General features: G+C 38.3%; 1 protein-coding gene across 2 annotated transcripts in view; it reads right to left on the bottom strand.

Annotated features, from left to right (window-relative positions):
* The window catches only part of SMG7 (SMG7 nonsense mediated mRNA decay factor), a 71,395-nt gene that overhangs the window by 46,562 nt on the left and 1,528 nt on the right, over nt 1-23,305 (bottom strand). For both annotated transcript variants that reach the window (XM_032226421.1, XM_032226420.1), the window contains exons 2-5: nt 7,655-7,686; nt 6,543-6,660; nt 4,110-4,242; nt 482-653 (exon numbers count right to left, since the gene is read on the bottom strand). In XM_032226421.1, coding sequence (XP_032082312.1) covers nt 482-653; nt 4,110-4,242; nt 6,543-6,660; nt 7,655-7,686 — 455 coding nt within the window. The remainder of the gene's footprint in view (nt 1-481; nt 654-4,109; nt 4,243-6,542; nt 6,661-7,654; nt 7,687-23,305) is intronic.

A 23,305-nucleotide genomic window follows, 5' to 3' on the forward strand; every position in this document is an offset into this window, starting at 1 on the left:
ATCACTTTCCCGTGCTTAAGAGTAGCAAAAGGAATCTGGCTGGGACACAATGCTGTCTTTGGTCTGCACTTAAGTCTTGTTCATGTTCTCATTCTTTATCCTCGTGACATGACTACCCTTTGACATGTCCCTCTATTAGATCCTGGCGGGGAAGTCTAAATATTTTGTTGTCTCAAGAGAGACTGAAAAACTAATTAGTAACCAGAGTTACAAAACTGCACAGGTGATCAAGTGCATCACTTTAAAGATTTCTACAATCTACAATCCAAATGTCTTGTTTCTACTGCAATTTCACAAGACCACAATGTCACTTAAATGTGGCATCTTCAAGACACTATCGGATATTCAATCTTGTACTGTCTTCATAAATTGATTGGTCTACTTTTTCAACCCCTCCTTGGAACGCTACCATTTGTATGTATATATATTTGCCCTCTGAAGATAAGCTTAAAAAAGAACTTTTCCTACTTCTGATACTTACCGATGTCTCCAAGGTGGACAAGGCAGTGCTGGCATATATATGAGCAGGAGCTAGATTGTGGCTTCACTATGGCGCTGGTGTGCGTCTGTTTATTGCTGATAATTCCCAACTGAGATGACTTCACACGGCAGGGCAAATCCACATTAAATACTGTGCACAGCTCCTGCAGTAGCTGAAATTAGAAACGATCAGTTGTATCTAAATCTCAGATTCTCTATTGAAGCTTAGTTAAACACTTCACATTGTTATTCTCCGTCATAATCACTTTGTCTTGAAGTTATTCAAGAAGATTTAATAGAACAATAAACCTTTTTACCATCCTTGCTTTATTTCTTCTTAAGATTGGAAGTCTTGAACTCATTGGTTAAAAAAAAATATCACAATATTCAATGGTCAAAAAAGGGCATCGGTACTTACCTGATACGCCTCTTCTCATAGCGGGGGAGGAGTATCCAGGATGGATTGACTTTCTTCAGGATCTCAGGATGAACACAGCCGTCCGTTGATGGACTGAGTCGATAACTGGTTGGGGCCTGGTGACCAAGGCGTGGCTAAAAGAACTTATCTGACTCGGTCCAATCAAGAGAGGACGAGGTCAACCCATCCTAGATACTTCTCCCCTCACTATGGAGAAAATATTATAACATAGATGAGAGTGATTAGCCCAAGCTGGCTTCAGGACAAAAGCAGGACTAGGATTCACGATTCCCTAGGTTTCTAACCTGGTGTCTAACATTACTATACCAAACTAGTTTTGGTAGATAAGTAGGTAGATGGATAGTTCTAGTTCAGCATTCCTTTTTCCAAAGCAGCAAATTAATATAAAAGAAAAATCTCAAAACAGGATTGCTATCTCCTTTTTATAATTTTCTAATAATTAGTATTTCAGACACACATATTCTTATTTCAGACACATAATCTTATCTTGACATACAGCCATGTTTGGTTTTCGCTGTTGCTTCTTTCTTTCTATCTATCTATCTATCTATCTATCTATCTATCTATCTAATCTATCATCTATCTATCTATCTATCTATCTATCTATCTATCTATCTATCTATCTATCATCTATCTATCTATCTAATCTATCATCTATCTATCTATCTATCTATCTATCTATCTAACTATCTATCTATCATCTATCTATCTATCTATCTATCATCTATCTATCTATCTATCTATCTATCTATCTATCTATCTATCTATCATCTATCTATCTATCTATCTATCTATCTATCTATCTATCTATCATCTATCTATCTATCTATCTATCATCTATCTATCTATCTATCTATCATCTATCTATCTATCTATCTATCATCTATCTATCTATCATCTATCTATCTATCTATCAATCATCTATCTATCTATCTATCTATCTATCTATCTATCTATCTATCTATCATCTATCTATCTATCTATCTATCTATCTATCTATCTATCTATCTATCTATCTATCTATCTATCATCTATCTGTTGTGGTCCAGCAGGAGCCGTTGGAGATGCCACCAGACTCCGACAGCGAGGGGCCCTATGAGTCGGCTCTGGAGGATGTGGAGGACCCTGGACAGGGTTCCGACTCCGAGCAGGGCACAGAGAGGCTGGTTGGCCACCAGGAGGCACCTGAGCCTTGGACCAGTGGGGAGGAGACAAGGGAGAGTGAGCCGGAAGCCAGTAGTGAGTTGTTCCTGGATGCACGCCATCGAAGAGCTACTAGGTGTCAGGAACAATTACACAATTATAGGAGGTGATTGTACTCAGCTGATGGTCATTAGGCTCCTTTCCAGACTATAAAAAGGCTACTTGTGCACACACCCTCTTTGCAGAAGTCAACACAGAATCGAATGTCGGAGAACTTTGTATGAGCTTGGCAAGCTGGATTGCTGCCAAGCCTTATCTGTGTTTATTGCTGCCCAAGCTTGTCTGTGCTGGGTTGCTGCCAAGGACCTGTCTGTTAGTTAATTAAATGCTGTATTTTATCTCTGGCTCGGAGTGTGCTTTGGTGTGGAACGTGGGGGTTCAGAACAGCTATCTATCATTTCTGGCCATTCTTATTTTAATAATTGTTTAAATTAAACCATAAAGGCCTGGTTAGCATGGAACACTAAGAAGAAAAACCATTCATGGCTTACACATCACATTTAAGAGTGGATTCTCATACAGAAAAGCTATCATAAAAAGATAGCAAAGAACTCTTGAGACCAAGAAAAGCACAACCCAAAATCTGGTAAGTTAAAATATGGAGAGACATTCAAGCTTGGAACTACGAGATTGACATATGGCAGATTTCCTACATGCTGCTATATATAGAACTTCTTCATAAAACTTTCTAACCTTTTTGATTCTGTTTGAAAATGTGACTAGAGAGAGATAAGAATTTTATAGAGGAGCTTGAAATGCATAGCTGGGTTCTACACAACTCAAACAGATTACATTGTGGTTTATTACACTATTTGAACCAGCCTAATGACTGCATTGTTTATGACTCTTATTTAAGCCTCTTGTATGAAGCTGCAAAAACATAATAGCAATAGCAATAGCAGTTAGACTTATATACCGCTTCATAGGGCTTTCAGCCCTCTCTAAGCAGTTTACAGAGTCAGCATATTGCCCCCAACAACAATCCGGGTCCTCATTTTACCCACCTCGGAAGGATGGAAGGCTGAGTCAACCTTGAGCCGGTGAGATTTGAACAGCCGAACTGCAGAACTGCAGTCAGCTGAAGTAGCCTGCAGTGCTGCATTTAACCACTGCGCCACCTCGGCTCTTTTAATAGTTTAATAATATTTAATAATATATAAAATCAGATCCCTTCAGACTAAAGAATAATGGAGTCTATTATGTGGCCTTAAGAACATGGTTCTATAATGTTATAACTGTTATCTTATTTTTTTTTTAAATCAAAACTAAGTATATTTCTAACTGATTTGCATTTCTTTGTTATTTCAGAATCCCTACAATTTCTGGTGGTTTTTTGGGGAAGATATTTTCATCAATATTAACATAGGTGCAAGCAAAGAGGAACAAAGAAAATATGAGAGATATATTATGAAAACTCTTCTAAATACTACTCTACAGTTTAAATATTCTAAATCAACAGTTGTTTTCCAACTAACACATCTTACTTAAAGTTTCTGCAGGCTACAGCTCACTTCACTTAGCTGCAATGCACTTAGCTTCACTTAGCTGCAATGGCTAAGCTGTTATAGAATGTACATTAGAATTAGACAAAAGGCAAAGGAATGGAAGACAGAATAGTTATCTGCAATATCCGTATACTTTCCGAAAGTCTTTATGGTTAAATGTCATGGAGACATCTCTTGACTTTGCTAGTGGGAAAATAAATTTGTAATACTTATTGTGCCCTTTCTCCTAGAGTCCTCCAGGCCTGGAGTGGATGTCTGTTCTTTGTTTAATGACCTCTGTCTTGTTTTGTGGATTTTGTTATTAAGACTATTTTAATTCAGACTGCCTGTTCATTTAACATCTTTATCTCTTTTTTAGTTTTGTGCACAGCCCAGTCCACAGTAACTGAGCAGCCAATACATTTAAATAAATCAAATTTCATATCGTTGAGCAACAATGCTCAATTTCTGTACCATGGTCGTAATGCGATCCCTTGACTCACCTGCGTATAGAAGCCGCTAGCTGCTTCTAGAAATAGAGAGAGGTTTGCCTGAACTTCACTCCGGTTCGGATTTGCTCGGTTTTTTGCTTGACCCTGTAGAGTTGTGATCTGATTCTTAAAGGCATGATTCCACCTAAAAAGCAGGAGAAGCTGTCATCGTTCTGTTGCACAACAAAGCTGATATACCGAATAATACCTGCTTGAAGGAGAAGGGAATATAGGGGAGTGCTGTTTCAAGGAAGCTTCTAGAGTACCACAAATATTATCTTCATGTTATGACCACATATCTACCTACGTGACCCAACAAATGCGCGCACGACAAAAGCACGGCGACAAAACCGCGGCGAAAAACCCGCGATGTCATAAATGCGCCAACAACGCGCCGACAAAACCGCGATTTAAGTTAAGGTAAGGGTTAGGTTCAGGGTTAGGTTTAGGGTTATTAGGTTGTTATTAGTTGTTTGTTGAAGGCGCGCTTTTGTTGGCGCGCTGTTGTCGGCGTGCTTCTGCGCGCATTCGTTGGCGCGATTTCAACCTCACGGTTTTCTCACCACGGTTTTGTCGAGCGCGCATTTCTTGGTGAACCATCTACCTAACCCTTCTCTTCACTTGTTGACACTTATGTCAAACATCAGTACTGAACAAAAAGATTCATGGCAATGAGATTGGTGATTATTAAGCAGAAATGTTAACATTTTTTAGAGTGTTGTAGATTCTAAATGTTTGGTTTGTTAACATCTAATTATTCAAGATAATAACAATGAAATGATAACCTTAATTAGTAAAATTAACTGGATATAAATTGCAATTTGGGGGTTAGGGAGAAGACCTATAAATCTTATTAATAAATTTCTGTTGAGAGCTGATTATAAAGGTATAATCTCCTTTGGGCCTGAACAGAGGAGAGGTGAGGTAAATAGTAAACAATTTTTAGTTAACTACAATAATAATAAGGAAATGTTGATGTATAATATTTAATGATATACACAAGTGTGTTGTACTACTAAAAGTAATTCAGACAGAAGCACTAATTTGTGAGTTGGGGGGGGAAAGGAGGAGGGAATGTTAGATATCCTACTAATTGACTCTTTTTTAGAATATGTTATAAAGATGTAAAGTTATGCTAGACTCATTGAGATTGTGAAAGTATGCCAGTAGGTGGTTGTGTCTTTAAATATAAATGCTTTTAGAAAAAAAAAATTAAGTAACTGTAATTAAATAGTGATAGTAAAATGCGTAAATTCTAATATGTACAACTTAATTTGAATGAAGTATAGGTAATGATTGTGGAAGAAACGCACGAAATGTATCCGTACAATGGACACGCTTTCTACAAAATGTAACAAAAGATGATTCGTTTTATTTTTCTTCTTTTGTGTGTGTAATAAAAACAATAAAAATTGTTATAAAAAAAAGATTTATGGCAATGAGGATTGTCAGAAAGCCTGCCTATAGTAAGAATTGGGAGTAAGTATTACCCTTTTTTCTCTTACAGTATGGACCACCACCCCTGTCCCGTCCCCTGTCTCCCCCCCCCCCCCGATTGCTCAGTATAAAAAGGCCCAGGGGAAGGATGAGTTCTCTCTCAAACAGCACATTGCAATAAGTGGGGGGGGGGGGGAGATGAAGTTGGCTGCCTACAACGAACAGTGATAGAGCAACTGCAGGGAGTTTCTTTCACCCTTCTCTGCAAAGTAGAACACTATGCTTGTGATGCATCAAATGCCTTGGAATTGAAAGCCTATGCATTCTGGACATGGGGACAAGAGAGGGATATCAAGAACTGCCAGCTATTATCTAGTACCCATAGGAAATGCCAATCAGCCAAGGTTGAATTGGATAGAAATTCATCCAGGCTTTGGCTTGAATGAATGGTTTCCCAACTTTTTCTTCTTCTTCTTCTCCTCTTTCCTTGAATGTCTCTTTTTTTAAAGTTTGTTAAGCTCCATGACAAAACTCTTTTTTAATTGGGAATCAACATGTGCTTGAAATCAGCCTTGAAAGAGCTATTACATTATCTCTCCTATATTACCACCAACTACTTGCAGCGTAGGGAAAAAGAACCAGAAGTTTAATCTAAAATCCGTTTTTTTTTCCCAAAACAATTTTCCAGTCTGCACACATCTTGTTCAGTTTAGTTTAGTTTATTGACTAGCCCATAGGCCAATACAGAATTCGGAACACAAATGATTAAACTGGCAAAAAAAAAAAGATTACGAATCACGATTACACTACTACAGGATGCTGCAACTGGTCATAAATGTAAGCCATAAATCAGGCGCCTGAATTGCAACCAGAGGACTGTGGGGTTGGTGTGATAGTAGAGATTATAAATCCCAGGCCATTGTAACTTTGCTAAGTGAATGGTTGTTAAGTCAAGGACTAGTAGCATCTTTTACACATTAATTTAGGCCAAACTTAAGTTATACTTACAGATCCTGTTCCACTTTTTTATCCAATGCATACTCCAAATCTGTTACTAACATTTTCTGATATAAGTCCTGTAAAGCTTGTCGAGATGTCCAGGCTTCGGCTGGTCCCAGCTTCGAATCTGGAAAATACACAGATATGTGTGTGTGTATGTGTTTGCGTATCTGTCTATATGTATGTGTCTGTTTCTATGTACACTTCCCCTAGACCAATGTCCTCAAACTTTTGAGTTACCTGAAAAACATTTCTCAATGTGAAAAAATGTACGGATCCCATTAACAAATGTTTTATATAATACCTTGGCACAAATTTCTCTCCTTTAAACAAAACAAAGGCACGGACATTTTACAATTGCGCTATAATCGTAAGTGTAAACAGCCATGTGGACCAATGGCGGGTTCTGGATGGTATGGTTGGAATGGGCCCGGTGGCATCCACATGGACGCGTCAACGTGCATGCACGCGCCTTACCACCTCCACGAGCCTCTGCAACACTCCAGCTGCTCAGCCGAGCGTCGCACAGGCACTGTACGCGCCATTCTGTACCGGAACGGTATCCAGTGCTCCGGTACGCCCATACTGGGGCATACCGCCTACAACTCACCACTGATGTGGACCCCCAAGATAATTCTTATGAACCCTGGGTTTCCAGGAAACATAATCTTGGTTTTATTGGCTCTAGACCAATAAAGCACTGTCTTAGTTCTGAACTGGCATGCACATAGTTAATTTCTCTTTTGTTTTTGCAGGTCAGGAAATTTGGAACAGTGACACATGGAAGTTAGTGGAAAGAACAGGATTATCATCTGCTCTGGAAGAGTACTGAAGACCAGTTGTGATCCAGTGGATCCCAAAGTATCTAAAATCTTGGGGTAGTAATGCTAGTCCTCCGCTTTCCTCATTCCTGCTGTCACCCTCTATTTGAGGTTGATACTTTGTATCTTCTTACTCCAAGCTAGTAGGAAGGATGGCTCCTCAACCACATCTATTGATTTTAGTAACTCACACTCACTAGACCAAAAAAATTATTAAAACCTGTTTGTGAATTACGATAACAACTTTCAATGAAATCTGATCCCCTAAAATTTGGCAGATTTAGATGATGAAAACATTACCTGTCATATCAGCCTTCAGGACCTCTGCCTGCCTGTATATAAAATATATATAATACTTGTTAAGATAATCAATAAATATCAATATTTTAAATAAATTAAAATGCAAGAATATCGAGGTCTTATGGATTTGTGCAATCTATCTAAAATGCAATCTGCAATAGAATCTCAGCTCATTTTCTAAGCATTAGCTTTCATTATAATATATTAAGAATAACATTTTTACGCAGTTCGCAATATATATATATATATATATATATATATATATATATATATATATATATATATATATATATATATATATATATAGAAAATAAAAAGCACAAATATCAGCACAAATAAACACACCAAAACACACACACACACACACACACACACACACACACATATATATATATATATTAGATTTTTACAACCCCTGGTAAGTCCCAATTATGGGAGGAAGCTAACTGCTTCCATCATCTGTCAATCGGCTCGTCACAAGAGTCCATCACGACAGAAACCCAATATTTTTACTGTTGCCTTTGTTATATTTGTGTTTTTTTTATTTGTGCTGATAAATAAATAAATCAGCACAAATAAAAAAAAAACATATACATATACATATACATATACATATACATATATATATATCAGCTAGCCATATTCGATTCCCAAACTTGGGTATGGCTAGCTGATGAGAGCTAAATAGCTTGAAATAGATCTATACTAGTCTCCCTTTATTTATTTATCAGCATAAATATAACATATATATATATATATATATATATATATATACTATATATATATATATATATATATATATATATATATATATATTAAAGTCACAACCCTGGTATGCCCAAATATGGGAGGAAGGTCACACTTCCACTCTCTGTCTTTCGGCTCGTCACAAGAGACCATCCAGACAGAAACCAATATTTTTACTGTTGCCTTTTGTTACATTTGTTTTTTTATTTGTGCTGATAAATAAATAAAGGGAGACTAGTATAGATCTATTTCAAGCTATTTAGCTCTCATCAGCTAGCCACACCCTTGTTGGGAATCGAATAGAGCACAGGTTCGATTCCCAACAAGGTGTGGCTAGCTGATGAGAGCTAAATAGCTTGAAATAGATCTATACTAGTCTCCCTTTATTTATTTATCAGCACAAATAAAAACATATATATATATATATATATATATATATATATATATATATATATATTATATATATATATATATATATATATATATATAAAGGGAGACTAGTATAGATCTATTTCAAGTTATTTAGCTCTCATCAGCTAGCCATACCACTTACTGGGATTTGAACCTGTGCTGTATTACATATTTGGGCATACCAGGGGTTGTGACACTAATACATTAAATTAGATTAGATTAGATTTAGTTTATTTGTATGCCGCCCTTCTCCGGGAGGGACTCAGGGCGGCGAACAACTTAGAAGGGGGAAAAGGGGACACAGACACCATACACGTAATTAAAATACCAAGAGTCATACAGCCATACAAGTCGAGAGGGGAGGGGAACTCATCAACCCCAAAATAGCCAAAATATAAAGCAAAAACAGATTGCTAAGTTATATATTTTTTACACAGCGGAAGAAAGGAATAAAAAAGTGGGATACTGGGGATTGCATCAAATGTAGGTATTGATATATGAATTTGTACCCAATCCATTAGATTAGTAGACATTTTGTTTTCAATTTGTCTGAGGTCTAGCTACTAACATACTTTACTGTTATTATACATAAATGCACCCTTCTCAGCAACTTCAATTGGTACTTTAAGTTGTAGTTGTTACATAACCCATTAACAAAACTATCCCATGCATGTGTTTGGTCACTTTAGAGCAGTGTTTCTCAACCTTGGCACTTGAAGATGTCCGGACTTCAACTCCCAGAATTCCCCAGCCAATGCTGGCTGGGGAATTCTGGGAGTTGAAGTCCGGACATCTTCAAGTGGCCAAGGTTGAGAAACACTACTTTAGAGCAATTGTTGAAATGATTGGAATTGGCTATTGCACAGAATGGCTGCAACATCAAAAATACATTTTCTAGAAGAAAATTGGAAACGTTGCTCGGAGCCTAAGTGTCCGGATCTTGACATTGTTTGAAATTTCTCTTTTGAAGTATCTTTTGTTTCAGTTCCAATTCAAGAATGCTTTCTACCACCCCAACTTATTCCTTTACTTAACTGACTATTAAGAACAGAAGAGAGTAAATTTAGATGCAACTACTAAGACAACTGCTTCAGAAAACGTTGTTCAAAGAAAAAAAATTGCTATCGCACAATTGTTGTCACACAGCTCTGATACGGAGTAAGGTATTCATAAATATGCACACTTGTAACAGTTTTATGCACAGCTCACTTCTTTCGTATCTTAAGAACCTATTTGGAATATATCCAACACAGTTCCACCACAAAACCGCATTCGACTAAAGTGCGCTCGATGAAACCGCGTAGCTGACGTCATCACAGCGCGACGAAAAAGCATGCTGTAAACGCTAGAGCTAAAATTAACCCCTAAACCTAAACCTAACCCCCCTAAACCTAATCCTAAACCTAACCCTAAACCTAACCCTTAACCTAACCCTTAACCTAACGCTAAACCTAATCCTAACCTTAACCTAACCCTAACCCTAACCCTTAACCTAAACCTAACCCTAACCCTAACCCTTAACCTAACCCTAAACCTAACCCTAACCCTTACCTTAACTTGAGTCGGCTTGCTTTCAAAGCACTATTTAAAGCGCTCTTTTTTTCCGCGGTCGCTGTTGTCGCCCTGCTGATGACGTCAGCGACGCGGTTTAATCGGGCGTGCTTTAGTGGAGCGCGGTTTTGTCGTGCCACGATCCAACACTGGGCTTTTTAGGAATTTAAAATTTAAATTTATGTACTAAACAGTTGTTACGTAGAAGACAATTACCACAAGGGGGATTCAAAAGCATTTTACAGGAAGGAGTATTATAGCTTATTTATAAATCTTAGTGTCAGGGTTCCAAGTAACACCCTCAACAAAGTAAGACTCTTGAGGTAAGCATTTCCTCAAAGTTCCATTTTATTAGCGATGTCATATTGGCACATCTGGGGAAACCCGAATCTGGTTCTCCCAGGTTTCCCACGCAAAGGAAAGTCAAAATCCCTTCCCCTGCACCCACATGTCCATCACATGGTCCAATCATGTCAACATCCTAACTGGCGAGTTCACCGATATATGCGCGCCGACAAAACCGCGACGGACAAATGAGCGCAGTCAAAATTGCTAATTGATTTTCGACAAAATCGCGCCCACAAATGTGCGCCGACAAAATCGCGTCACCAACAAACTATAGACAGCCCAGTGAGTGTGCTGGGCTTTTAACATAGTGGGACGCGTATACGTACGTTATAACCCTAACCTTAATTTTTATTTTATTTTATTGTGCTTGTCATCGTGCTTTTGTCGGCGCGATTTTGACGTCGCGAATTTGTGGGCGCGATTTTGACGTCGCGTTTTAATCGGCGCTATTTTGTCGGCGCACATATGTCTATCGCGCAATTGTCGGGTTACGAACTGGAGTAGTTTCCCAGTCACGCCTCTCCAGGTACAGGCTGAATGTCCTTGTCTCCCAGTGAAAGAATGTTGTTATGGCTATATATCTCACCCTGTTGCCATCCAACCCCCCTCCCAGTTTCCACAGCATGCCCATCCACCAAGTGTGGCAGCCCTGAAGATCCAAAGAAAAAGACACTTAGCTCGCATGGCAATGGTGATGATGTGTATAAACACCAAATAATAGGCAATCTTTAAAATGCACACAGATACGCTAGTTAAAACTTAAATATGTAGCAAGATATTTAAGCACAATAATTACTGGATTAGTTTCTGACATTAAAATCTCATTTAGGGAACATCTGTTACCCTCATATATATAATCAACCATGTATTAAGTGGAGCTTTTTCACATTCAGCCACTTGCCAAATTAATAGCTCTTCCTACCTAAAATCTTATCCCACTTCTGCATAAAGTCAGAAAACCTAAGAAAATGAGAGTAGTTTTTCCCCCCCACATAATTGGACAGGATAATACAAATATATCACTTTATCGAGGGATTAAGTGTAAAACTACGTTGATAATAGCTATTGCTTTGTTTGCTTATTGAATATTATTTAATGTAATGCTTAGTATGCATTTTACTGTAGTTTGTAAACCACTTTTGAGATTGGTTTGCAATATAAGAAACAGTATATGACATATTAAATAGCTAAACTTATTTCAAGTATTTAATAATAAACTTGGTTCTTACATGTCTGAAAAATATCTTATCCATCCATCCATCCATCCATCCATCCATCCATCCATCCATCACATCATCTATCTCAGTATTTTTCAACCACTGTGCCGCGGCACACTAGTGTAAGGTGTGCCGTGGGAAAATTACTTTATATATAGTCAATATAGGCACAGAGTTAATTTTTTTTAACATTTTCTAATGGTGGTGTGCCTCGTGATTTTTTTCATGAAAAAAGTGTGCCTTTGCACAAAAAAGGTTGAAAAACACTGATCTATCTATCTATATCATCTATCTATCATCTATCTATCTATCTATCTATCTATCTATCTATCTATCTATCTATCTATCTATCATCTATCTATCTATCTATCATCTATCTGACACAAAACACTAAAAATTTGTTTCCTATTTCAGTTTCTTTCAATTTAGTCATCTACCCACTCCCTCTCTAGAAATATTAATAATTTTTTTAAAAGCAATCATAAGATCTAAAACCTGATTTTTCATGTTTCCTTCAACGGCTAAAAAATTAAAAACTTATTTCCAAAAATTAAGTAATTTCAATTGTAGAAATCCTAAATACTGAAGTCCCAAATGCTTGTGTTCCAGAGTAATTTTATTCAATTATAATCATTTTTTCTAATTATTTATGAGAACATAAATATTTTAGCTGGAAGAATTATTTAAAAAAAAATGTCTCAATATATGCTGTATTTCCTTTGCCTATGCCTTGTGCAATACACACACACACACAGCTATGTTTGTTCATTTTCCTCTAAATACAGACTTAACCCTGAAACTGAAGACCTGCTTACCAAAGTTCCACACCAATTTCCTGTCAGCTGGTATTTTCAGTCTCAAAATATATCTTCCAAATCCTGCTGTTTTATTTAGCTCTTTTATTTCCACATTATCGTTATTATTATTTTGAAAGAACTACCAGTATTTCCCAAAAGAATAAGACACACAGGATTGAAAAGAGAATATGTCCTCATGATTCTATGATGCAATACATTTGTAGTAAAGGCACATTATTCCCTTTCCCAGAGGTCTGTCATTTGCACATCTAAACATTGGGCATTCTGCTGGTAGATAGAAAGGGGTGATGAAGAAATATAATTTTATGTCATTTTATTCTATTTTATATATTTATGTATCAAATTATTGTATTTTATCCTATAAGTATTGTATTTTACCCTACTCTCATTTTAAATTGTTTAGAATTTATTGGTAATAACCACTGCGCCACCTTGGCTGTCCTTCTCCTGTGCACTGCTTGGAGAGGCTAAGCATGGGACATACCCAAGCAATGTCTCAAGGGAGGGAAACAGGCTGGTCCAGGGTCCCCTCATCAGTGTGAACCTGTTGTAGCACTCATCTCCCAAAGGAAGCCTCAGCTGAAGCAAACATACATAGTCTGTAATTCCTGACAAAGGGCATTGGAAAGAGCCAGATCACCACCCTGCAAATCTCGATTGATGCCTGTGTCGTCTAAGCGGCAGTGGTGGCAGCACTTCTGGTTGAATGAGTCATAAGGTCCTGGCCTGATGATCATATAGTATAGATCGTCTGGAGGCTAGTATAGTTCAGATCACCCTGTTGGATAGATGATCTGCTCTCAGGATCTCCCTCTCAAGTGCCAGATGGTCAACTGAAGCCGCTGAGGCTCTGGGTGCTCCAGAGCCTCCTGGATGAGGGAGATCCTGTCCTGGAGTTGTCAGCCCTTGTGCTGACATTCACGGGGTAGCGGCTTTCCCACGGCGGCGCTACCTCCCGACCTTGGGAAGGGCTTCCACGGTGCCATCACCAACGCCGCCAATGCCAGACCCACTCGGCCAGGCTTACACACTGCCAACACTGCCGCTTGGCCATGCTTACATGCCATCAATGCTGATGCTGCCACTAACACCGTTGGGACTGCTGCCGAAGCCCTTCCCCTCATCTCTCTGATGTTGGCGGAGCCTGTTAGAACCTCCTGGACAGCAGCTGCACTTCAGAGCCTACTCTGAAGCAACTCTTCTACTCAGGTGTAGCTGCTTACTCTGAAGTAACTCTTCTACTTAGGTGCAGCTGATACAGAAGGAGGCAATGATGACACTGAGTGGGGTGGTGGTGGCTGAGGGTCACAGTGATTGGTACTGGTGATTAGGGGTATCATTTGGGTAATTGGGTGGATTTGTGGGTGGAACTGGGCGGGGTAATGGTGGGTGTGTGTGTGTATGTATGTGTGTATGTATGTATGTATGTGTATTTTGTGTGTGTGTGTGTGTATATATATATAAATCTAATATTGTATGTATGTATGTATGTATGTATGTATGTATGTATGTTGTATTTGTGCTGATAAATAAATAAAGGGAGACTAGTATAGATTTATTTCAAGCTATTTACCTCTCATCAGCTCGCCATACGCTTACTGGGATTGGAACCTGTGCTAATCCCAATAAGGGTATGGCTAGCTGATGAGAGCTAAATAGCTTGAAATAAATCTATACTTGTCTCCCTTTATTTATTTATCAGAACAAATACAACACAAATGTAACAAAAAGGCAACAGTAAACATATTGGGTTTCTGTCTGGATGGTCTCTTGTGATGAGCCGATAGAAAGAGAAAGGAAGCCGTAGGCTTCCTCCCATATTTGGGCATACCAGGGGTTGTGACATTTTATATATATATTTATATATATATTTATATATGTATATATAAATGTATGTGTGTGTGTGTGTGTGTGTGTGTGTATATATATATATATATATATATATATATATATATATATATATATATATATATATATATATATATATACATACATACATACACACACACACACACACACACATATATATATTAATAGGATTAACTTTGTTAGAACTGAGTTGGATTTGTTTACCTTTGTATCATAGTCATTTACTGCTGGTTGTCATGTAGTTTCTTAGATTAGAGATAAAGTTTTTCACCAAACAAAGTGACTCTCTGTTTATTTTCAACATGAACGCCGGAACATGACAGGGGTATCCGAATGGTCCTTCGTTTCGCCCTCCTGTACACGTGTGGAAGAATCTTTCTCTTATCCTTACCCTCTATTAAAATAGGATCTAGCGCCTCCCCAAAGAGATTACCACCCTTAAAGGGGGTGGAAGCTAGCTTCCACTTAGACGTCATGTCTGCCTGCCAGTGACAGAGCCACAGGAGGTGATGAGAGGTCATGTTAGATGCCATGGCCCTGGAAGCGAACTTGGCTGCATTGATTGATTCTGATTTATTACAGAATCATACTTCTACTAAACATATCAAATGAGTTTGTAAAATTTTGAAATCAAAGCTAACCTTGGCAGTCTCTATTATTTGATGTACAGCAGAAACAACTGACTGGATAAAACTTAATAACTTGGATCAGAAGACAAGAAAAATAATGACAATGTACCATGTTTTGCACCCAAAAAATGATACTGAGTGGCTGTATTTGCTAAGAGCTGAAGGTGTTGGAGGACTCCTACAGGTGAAACAAATTATAAAGGAAGAAAAACACGGCCTGAATGATTACATTTTTAAAAAACCAATAAGGAAAATCCTGAAGGAACTCAATTAAGGAAAGCGCTTGAACCCCCCCCCCCGCCCCCAACAGATGAATGCTAGACAATTGAAAATGGTTTGCTAATTGGAAGAACAAGCCAAGGTATGGTCAATACTTGAAGGATATAGAAGAAAAAGCTGATTAAAAACTCCACATGAAGTTGATTAATATCAGTAGAGTTAAAGAAATTGAAGGATTTATTTTAGTGGCTCAAGAAGAAGCTTTACAAGGTAATTGCATGAAGGCAAAAATTCAACATGTAAAAACAAAAGCAGATGTTGCCTCTGTAGTAAAAGGATGAAATAATTGACCAGTGGCTAAAGCAAAATTTTACAAACCAACTACAAGGAGTGTTAAAAGTGCCAGAATTATTCATTGGAAATTTTGCGAGAGGTTTGGGTTTTGAATGCAAAAAAAAAAAAAAATGATCATCAAGTTGAGAAGATTTTAGAAAATCAAATGAACATGCATAACATTCCTGATATTACAGCTGTTCATAGCATATTGTTCATAATTATTGATTATTGTTAATTTTAATTCTTTTTAAAAAAATGTGTCATTGTTAATTTTCATTGGGTTTGGGGATATCCTATGTAATTTCTTTTTAACTTTTTTTTTTAAATAAATGTTTTTTAATTTTAGTTTAAAACAGGTACACATCTTTCTTTACATCTGTAGAAAATGTATCAATCAATTACAGATAAGTTTTGGTACATCTCCTCCACAGTCAACCAACATAACTCATATTAACTAAGGCATTGTTATATATCCATTTTCATTTAACTGTAATTATTATTTAGAAATATTGATAAAAGTAATAATCTTGAGCAATCCCTGCCCACACCGGTGGGAGAGGAAAAAAAAATAAAAATAAAAAAAAGGACAAATAAAAAATAAAAATTAAAATAAAAAATAAAATTTCTTTTTAACTTTTGTAGTATGTGTTTTTTTTAATGTTGTACGCCTCCCTGAGTCCTTGGGAGAAGGGCGGCATATAAATTGAATAAACCTCAAACCTCAACCTCATAATATACCCAATTTAACAGTTAAATGGGAAAAACAATGGGAAACATTACAAAACTCTGGGACTTGCAGATTGAAGTTCAATGCTTATAGAAAAAGAAATCTGTTGTTATACCAATGTGTTTGGGGCACTTGAATGATACCCCAAAGGAGCTCTTCAATATCTGGAAATATTTAATTTATCAGACCTTAACACCTAGTTTTATCAAACGAATACCCCATCCTACATAGAACTGCCTATATTCTTAGATGCTACCTTAATAATTCTTAGGTGCTTGGTTAGGACCTGAATTGTTAAGTTTCCACCAGTCTTAGACTGAATTTAATTGTAGATTACATACATATAGCAATAGCAGTTAGACTTATATACCGCTTCCCTGAAGCTTCTGAAGCACGAAAAACTAGCCCTACGGGCAAACTGGAAGTTCAAGAATGGACTTCCAGATTGCTCGTAGGGCCAGTTTTAGCCCTACGGAGCCTTCAGGGGCCTCCCTGAAGACTCCGGAGGGCAAAAAATGACCCTATGAGCAAACCAGAAGTGAGTTCCGGTTTGTCCATAGGGCCATTTTTTGTCCTCCGGAGCCTTCAGGGGTCTTCAGGAGGCTTCCCTGAAGGCTGCAGAGGGCAAAAAAACGACCCTACAAGCAAACCGGAAATCACTTCCAGTTTGAACTAGTGCCGGTTTTAGCCCTCCGGAGTGTTCAGGGGCCTTCTGGAGGCTTCCCTGAAGGCTCCGGAGGGCTAAAATCGGCCCCATGAACAAACCGGAAGTACATTCCTGAACTTCCGGTTTGCCCATAGGGGCGGTTTTTCGCCCTCCGCCGGGCAAAAAATGGCCTCAAAAGAAGGTCGCATGCGCGCTAGTCAGCTGACAGGGCAATGCCTCACGTGCCCTGGCAAATGGCTCCACGTACTACCTGTGGCACGCATGCCATAGGTTCGCCATCACAGCACTACCATATCTTCAAACTGAAATATAAAAACTGTATTATATTTATATCTTTTTGGAGTAAAGGACAACATATATAACCTTACAACATAATTGCAGCGGCCGAGAGCCGCCGCTGCTGTATTTTTTCTCCATCATTGCGGTGCTACCTTCCCGCCCCGCTGCTCTCTGGTCCCAAGTGTACGCGCCGGCATTCTCCCAATCAGCTGTGAGTCCGCAGCCGCCCGCGTGCTGTTTTAAAGGCTGCTCCTCAGGACCCTCCGAGGCCACCGTACTTCTGACGAGTGACGTCCCTGACGTTACGCTGAGGACGTTACTCGTCAGCGCAATTAAAGAGTAACCTGGAGTCTGCTAGCGACACAGGCCAGGTACTGTGGTGAAAACAAAACCTATAGACAATAGGGGTTTATGTGGGGGGGGGCTTGTTATGTGGCGCAGGGGGAAAGAGTATGTGATATGGGGGGTGGGGTTATATGGTACAGGTGGTATCAGGACTATGTGGTACAGGGGATTAGGTTGTACAGGTGGATCTGGGGGGGTGGGATTAGGTGGTACAGGGGGATCAGAGGGGGGAAAATGATGTGACAGAAGAGGGTGTATTTACATCACAACTCTCTGAAATAGGTTACACTGAAATTTCATGACTGTATCCACATCCCACATATTTAAAAAATATAGATTTTCCACCTCTAGAATATGTGATAACATTTATCAGAGGACACTTTAATCAGATTAGAATTTAACTCATGTTTTTGAAATATCACAAGTATACCCTAGGGTTTATATGAATATGATGTGGCTTACATATTATGAACTTCTACAGAGAATAAATGAATTTGGGATCAATTTTAAACCATAAGCCCATGCATGTTTACTCAGACATCAGCATGACTTCACTCAGTAAGATTCATAATTTAGTTATCAGCTTTGCAGCCTATAATATCTTATAATCTTTTATATACTTTACTTGTGTTTAATTAATTTAAAATTTATTGGCTGCCCAACTTCATGGACTATCACTTAGAAGTGAAAAATATTTAAGGGTCACAATAGTTATTGGTCCTTTATTTTTCATCACAATATTTATCAATATATTTGCCCCACAATATAATACTATGACCGTACAAAAGTTGTATTTCTCTAGGAAAATTTTATTGTGGGATCAATTTCAATGACAAATTTACAGGCAAGAACAGTGCGAAATATGTAAAAAATAACACATCTCTACTGGAATAGGCCATAATTGAATTATTATTACAAGAATCTATATTCTTGTTCCTGTTATCTTTAACTGGAAAAAATAGTGCATCATAGGGCAAGAATTTTTGAACTAAGGTACCTCAAATAGGCTAATTTACAGAAAGCATTTAAAATCCAGGACCTGCGACTCCTATAGAATTGTCACAAATGTTATAAAACATTTTATGACATAAACATTATCATGAAACAGTCTATGATATAATACAAATGTCATAAAACAGGGGTCAGCAAACTGCGGCTCTGGAGCCGCGTGTGGCTCTTTCCTCCCTCTGCTGCGGCTCCGTCACCGGTCGGTGCCACAATTTTGAGAGGAGCTTCTGGTGGGGGAGGGGAGAAGCACAGTGCGCCAGGAGAAGACTCTATGGGAAGGGGAGGGTTTTCCAGTTGTCTCCACAATTGACAGGGCTTTCGGTTATGACAGGTAGAGGAAAAAGTACGCCATGCTAGGAGGAGACTCTATGGTGGGGGAACTGAACTTCCGGTCAGCTCCAGAACTGAACAGGGGGCTTCCAGTTAGGACCTTTGTGGCTCCCGGTGTTTTCTTTTCTGTGGGAAATGGGTCCAAATGGTTCTTTGAGTGTTTAGGTTTGCCGACCCCTATCATAAAACATTTTCTATGCTGTGGTTTGCCTGTACTATACAGTTCAGTATGGTCTATTTTCAAGATCCATTCTGATATATCGCAGAGTGGATCTCAACATTTCCAGTAGAGGTACTATCATTGTAGAATCGTAGAGATTGAAGAATCTTTTAAGAGATATCACTGAAACAATGACCTACCTAGTTAGTTATAAAACCAAAGCTTTGGGAACGAGTTACATAAACAAATCGAAGATAACCTGTCAGTATGGTCGCAATAGAATTATTATTTCAAGAGCAATCAAATTACATAGTTATTCTGATGAAAGAGAAGTAAGCAAATGTAAAGGCAGAAAACATAGACTGTTAATGAAATTTTTTTATATATAATTTCATTACACTCTACCATTAATGACTGTTCGGAACATGTACAGATATAGAACTATTTATTTCATTTTCTAACAGTGTAAGAGCACAATAAGCTGAATTAGTCTATCTACAAGGGACGGGGTGGCTCAGTGGCTACGATGCTAAGCTTGTCAATCAGAAACCTTGGCAGTTCGGCGGTTCGAATCCCTAGTGCCGCGTAATGGAGGGAGCTCCCGTTACTTGCCCCAGCTTCTGCCAACCTAGCAGTTTGAAAGCATGGAAAAATGCAAGTAGAAAAATAGAGACCACCTTTGGTGGGAAGGTAACAGTGTTCCATGTGCCCTCAGCGTTTAGTCCACAGGACCACAGAGACATCTTTGGACAGCGTTGGCTCTTCGGTTTTGAAACAGAGATGAGCACCGCCCCCTAGAGTCGGGAACAACTAGAACATATGTTCAAAGGGAACCTTTACCCTTTACCTAGTCTATCTACATTTTCTTTCCTCACTTCTAATTTCAGTTCAAAAGGCACTAGCTTTCTATAAAAAGTCTGTTTTCATCTCATGTACTATGATGCCCAATAAAAGTAACCAAAATGGCACCCTGAGTAGGACTGCAAAGGCATTTTGAGAGACACTTCCAGAATCCACCCTAAAACTATTGCCATCGCCTTCAAAATATTTTCAAATATTGTTTTGAAGAGTCTTCTGCAATTTCAGAACAAATCTTGGAGAGAGAGAGAGAAAAAGCAGATAAAGTCTACTATATGTGATGTTTTTGAATAAAAAAAAACTTAACAGGACCAAGTAAGAAATTACAGTTCTAAGTTAAATGGTAAAATAAAATAAAAAGGATATTTAAAGCCGTATCTCCAGGATAACTGATAAAACAAAAAAAAAGTCACAGCTTCTCTGGAACAAAAATGAAGAAAAGAAACTGCTACATTCGATGAAGAAATAGAAGTTAGGTCTACAACTACAGAGACACTGCTACCAGCAAAAGTTATTCATTTTACTGGAATAGGTGAAACCTAAGGGAGGCCTAATTTAGTGAAGATGGTGGGAGAGTTGATCCAAAAACAAAGCATGATCCTAATGAAAGTTAGTTCAAAACTGTAACTTTTCAAATTACAGTTAGCGTCTTAAATTCAGAAGTCAGTCCAGCTCAATGTGGAAAACTTGCATTAACATTGTAATCATACCCAATCTACTGCCAAACTATTGAATGCCCTTAAAGCATAAATATTTTTCACCAGTATCACCTTTCTTTATCTACATTTAATACATTTATTTAACTTTATCCTTCCAAGACTGGTGTGGTGGCCTAGTGTTGAAGGCCCTCTCCCTCCCACTCCAAATGTTGAGAGTTCAATCCTAGGTAGCAGCAGATAGTTCTCTCGTAGGGTGCAAAGAAAAAATATCTGATGTGAACTCCTGTGGCATCAGGAAGAGTATCTGATGACTAGTAAATGTTCAGATTCATCCAATCCCCGATTCAACCCTGAATTTAAGGGATTACAGGATCGTTTTATTTAATGTTATCCTTCCAAACCCTTTTCTCATTTCAAAATAGAAAAAGGAGAACATACAGGACTGAACATCTTTGGTGTAATGATGATACCCGAATTCAAAACTGCAGAATAAAGTATACAGTAAAGAGTATTGTAGAACATTTCAGTTCCCATAAAACTAAATTTATGCTGTGACAGAGAGAAATGAATGCATCAAAGAGCAAGCCTAAATAACCTAAAGGTGATAGAGAATAATCATCGAGGTGTAAAATAATCCCCAAAATAATCAGGTATTGTGTTTTCCAAATTTATATCCAATTGCAAGTCTTTAGAGCTTCCAAGTATACATACATACATTTACAAATTGAGAAGATCCATTATCCAAGAACGGTTTTTCACTGGGAAAGCCTAAAACTGGCTAAATCTTTATTTTGACATATTGCTTTGTAGGAATTATTATTCTTTTTTTTTTTTTTTTTGCATTTTCATATAGCTTAACTCTTTACAGTTGTCAGTATGAGCTTCTGGGTCATACCTCGAAAAATGTTAAAGAAATCATTTGACTAAGACTTAAATATATGTTGATAAAACAAAAATAAGTCCATGGGTATGCTATCTATATTATTCTATGAACTGCGTAAATAATAACGACATGTATGCAACTTTATAGCGCTGAAATAATCTAGAAACATAATTTATGATAGTCTTATTTAAAATTTAAAAGGTGCTACTTGTCACCTACAAAGCCCTTCATGGTAGTGGATCTGGGTACTTGAGAGACCGCCTACTGCCAATTACCTCCACCCGACCAATTAGATCCCATAGATTAGGCCTCCTCCGAGTTCCATCTGCCGGTCAATGTCGACTGGCAACCACGCGGAGGAGAGCCTTCTCGGTGGCAGCTCCGACCCTCTGGAACGATCTCCCCGTGGAGATTCGTACCCTCACCACCCTCCAGACCTTCCGCACAGCCCTTAAAATCTGGCTATCCCGTCAGGCCTGGGGTGAAAGACCGTAACCCACCCGAATTGTATGAATGTTGTGCTTTTAATGATGTACTGTCTTATGTGTTACATTGTTTGTTTTCCCCTCCTTCGAATTGTAAGCCGCCCTGAGTCCCCCCATGGAAAAGGGCGACATATAAATAAACTACTATAAACCTATAAACCTATAAAATGATAGAATAACGCACAGAAATATCTGGGGTATAACATACTAAAATTGAGACGTGTTATTTCTTTATTCATGATATATTATATGGCCAAAAACTATGTGCAGTAAAGGCATCATCCAACAACAAACATCTATTTTATTTTTAATCTTCTTTCTATCCCATTTTTTTTTTACAAATAACTCAAAGCGGCAAACATATCCAACACACTTTCTTATTTTCCCCAGAACAACAACGCTGTGAGGCAAGTTGGGCTAAGAACAATTTACTGGCCCAAGGTCATTCAGCTGGCTTCCATGGCTAATGGGGGAGTAGAACTCACGAGTCTCCCACTTTCTAGCCTGGTGCTTTAACCACTTGTTTTTTTTCTTTCCAGGCAAATAATTTGATTTAGAATTAGTTGACACTGTAGGCTTAGAAGAAGAGACTTGCAGAGGACTGATAACCAAGTTATCCTAATTTGGAAATTATATTATAAAGCACCTGAAAGATAGAACTCCCAGAAATATTTCACAGGAGTTACTGATTAACTTTTCACCGGAGGTAAATTCTTGTGCCATTTAACACCGCAAAGCATAACTGCGTAAGTGAATTTATAGAACGGCTTTTCAATTACTGCAACTACAATTCAGGCTGAGAGATAAGTGAATTAACATGCGTATATCTGGGGCAGCACTTGCATCTTTAAATGAACAAGAACTCCTCACTTCAGTTCCCTAATAGCCTGTTCCTCTCTGCCATGCAGTCTTCTCATTTGCTCAGCCGACCATTGTCTCGCCCATCAGCCATGAAACTTCACTGGCCTCCTGCACATTTCCCACTATATCTCCCCTCTCCTACAGAGCAGCCCCTCCTCTGTAGAACAACCCTCTAATGTTGCCTTCTTTATCATCTCTTGCGTGTGCGCGCACATGTCGTTTTACTTGTATCACCTACAACCAG

This window comes from Thamnophis elegans, chromosome 11 (assembly GCF_009769535.1).
Source record: "Thamnophis elegans isolate rThaEle1 chromosome 11, rThaEle1.pri, whole genome shotgun sequence".
Lineage (NCBI taxonomy): Eukaryota > Metazoa > Chordata > Lepidosauria > Squamata > Colubridae > Thamnophis > Thamnophis elegans.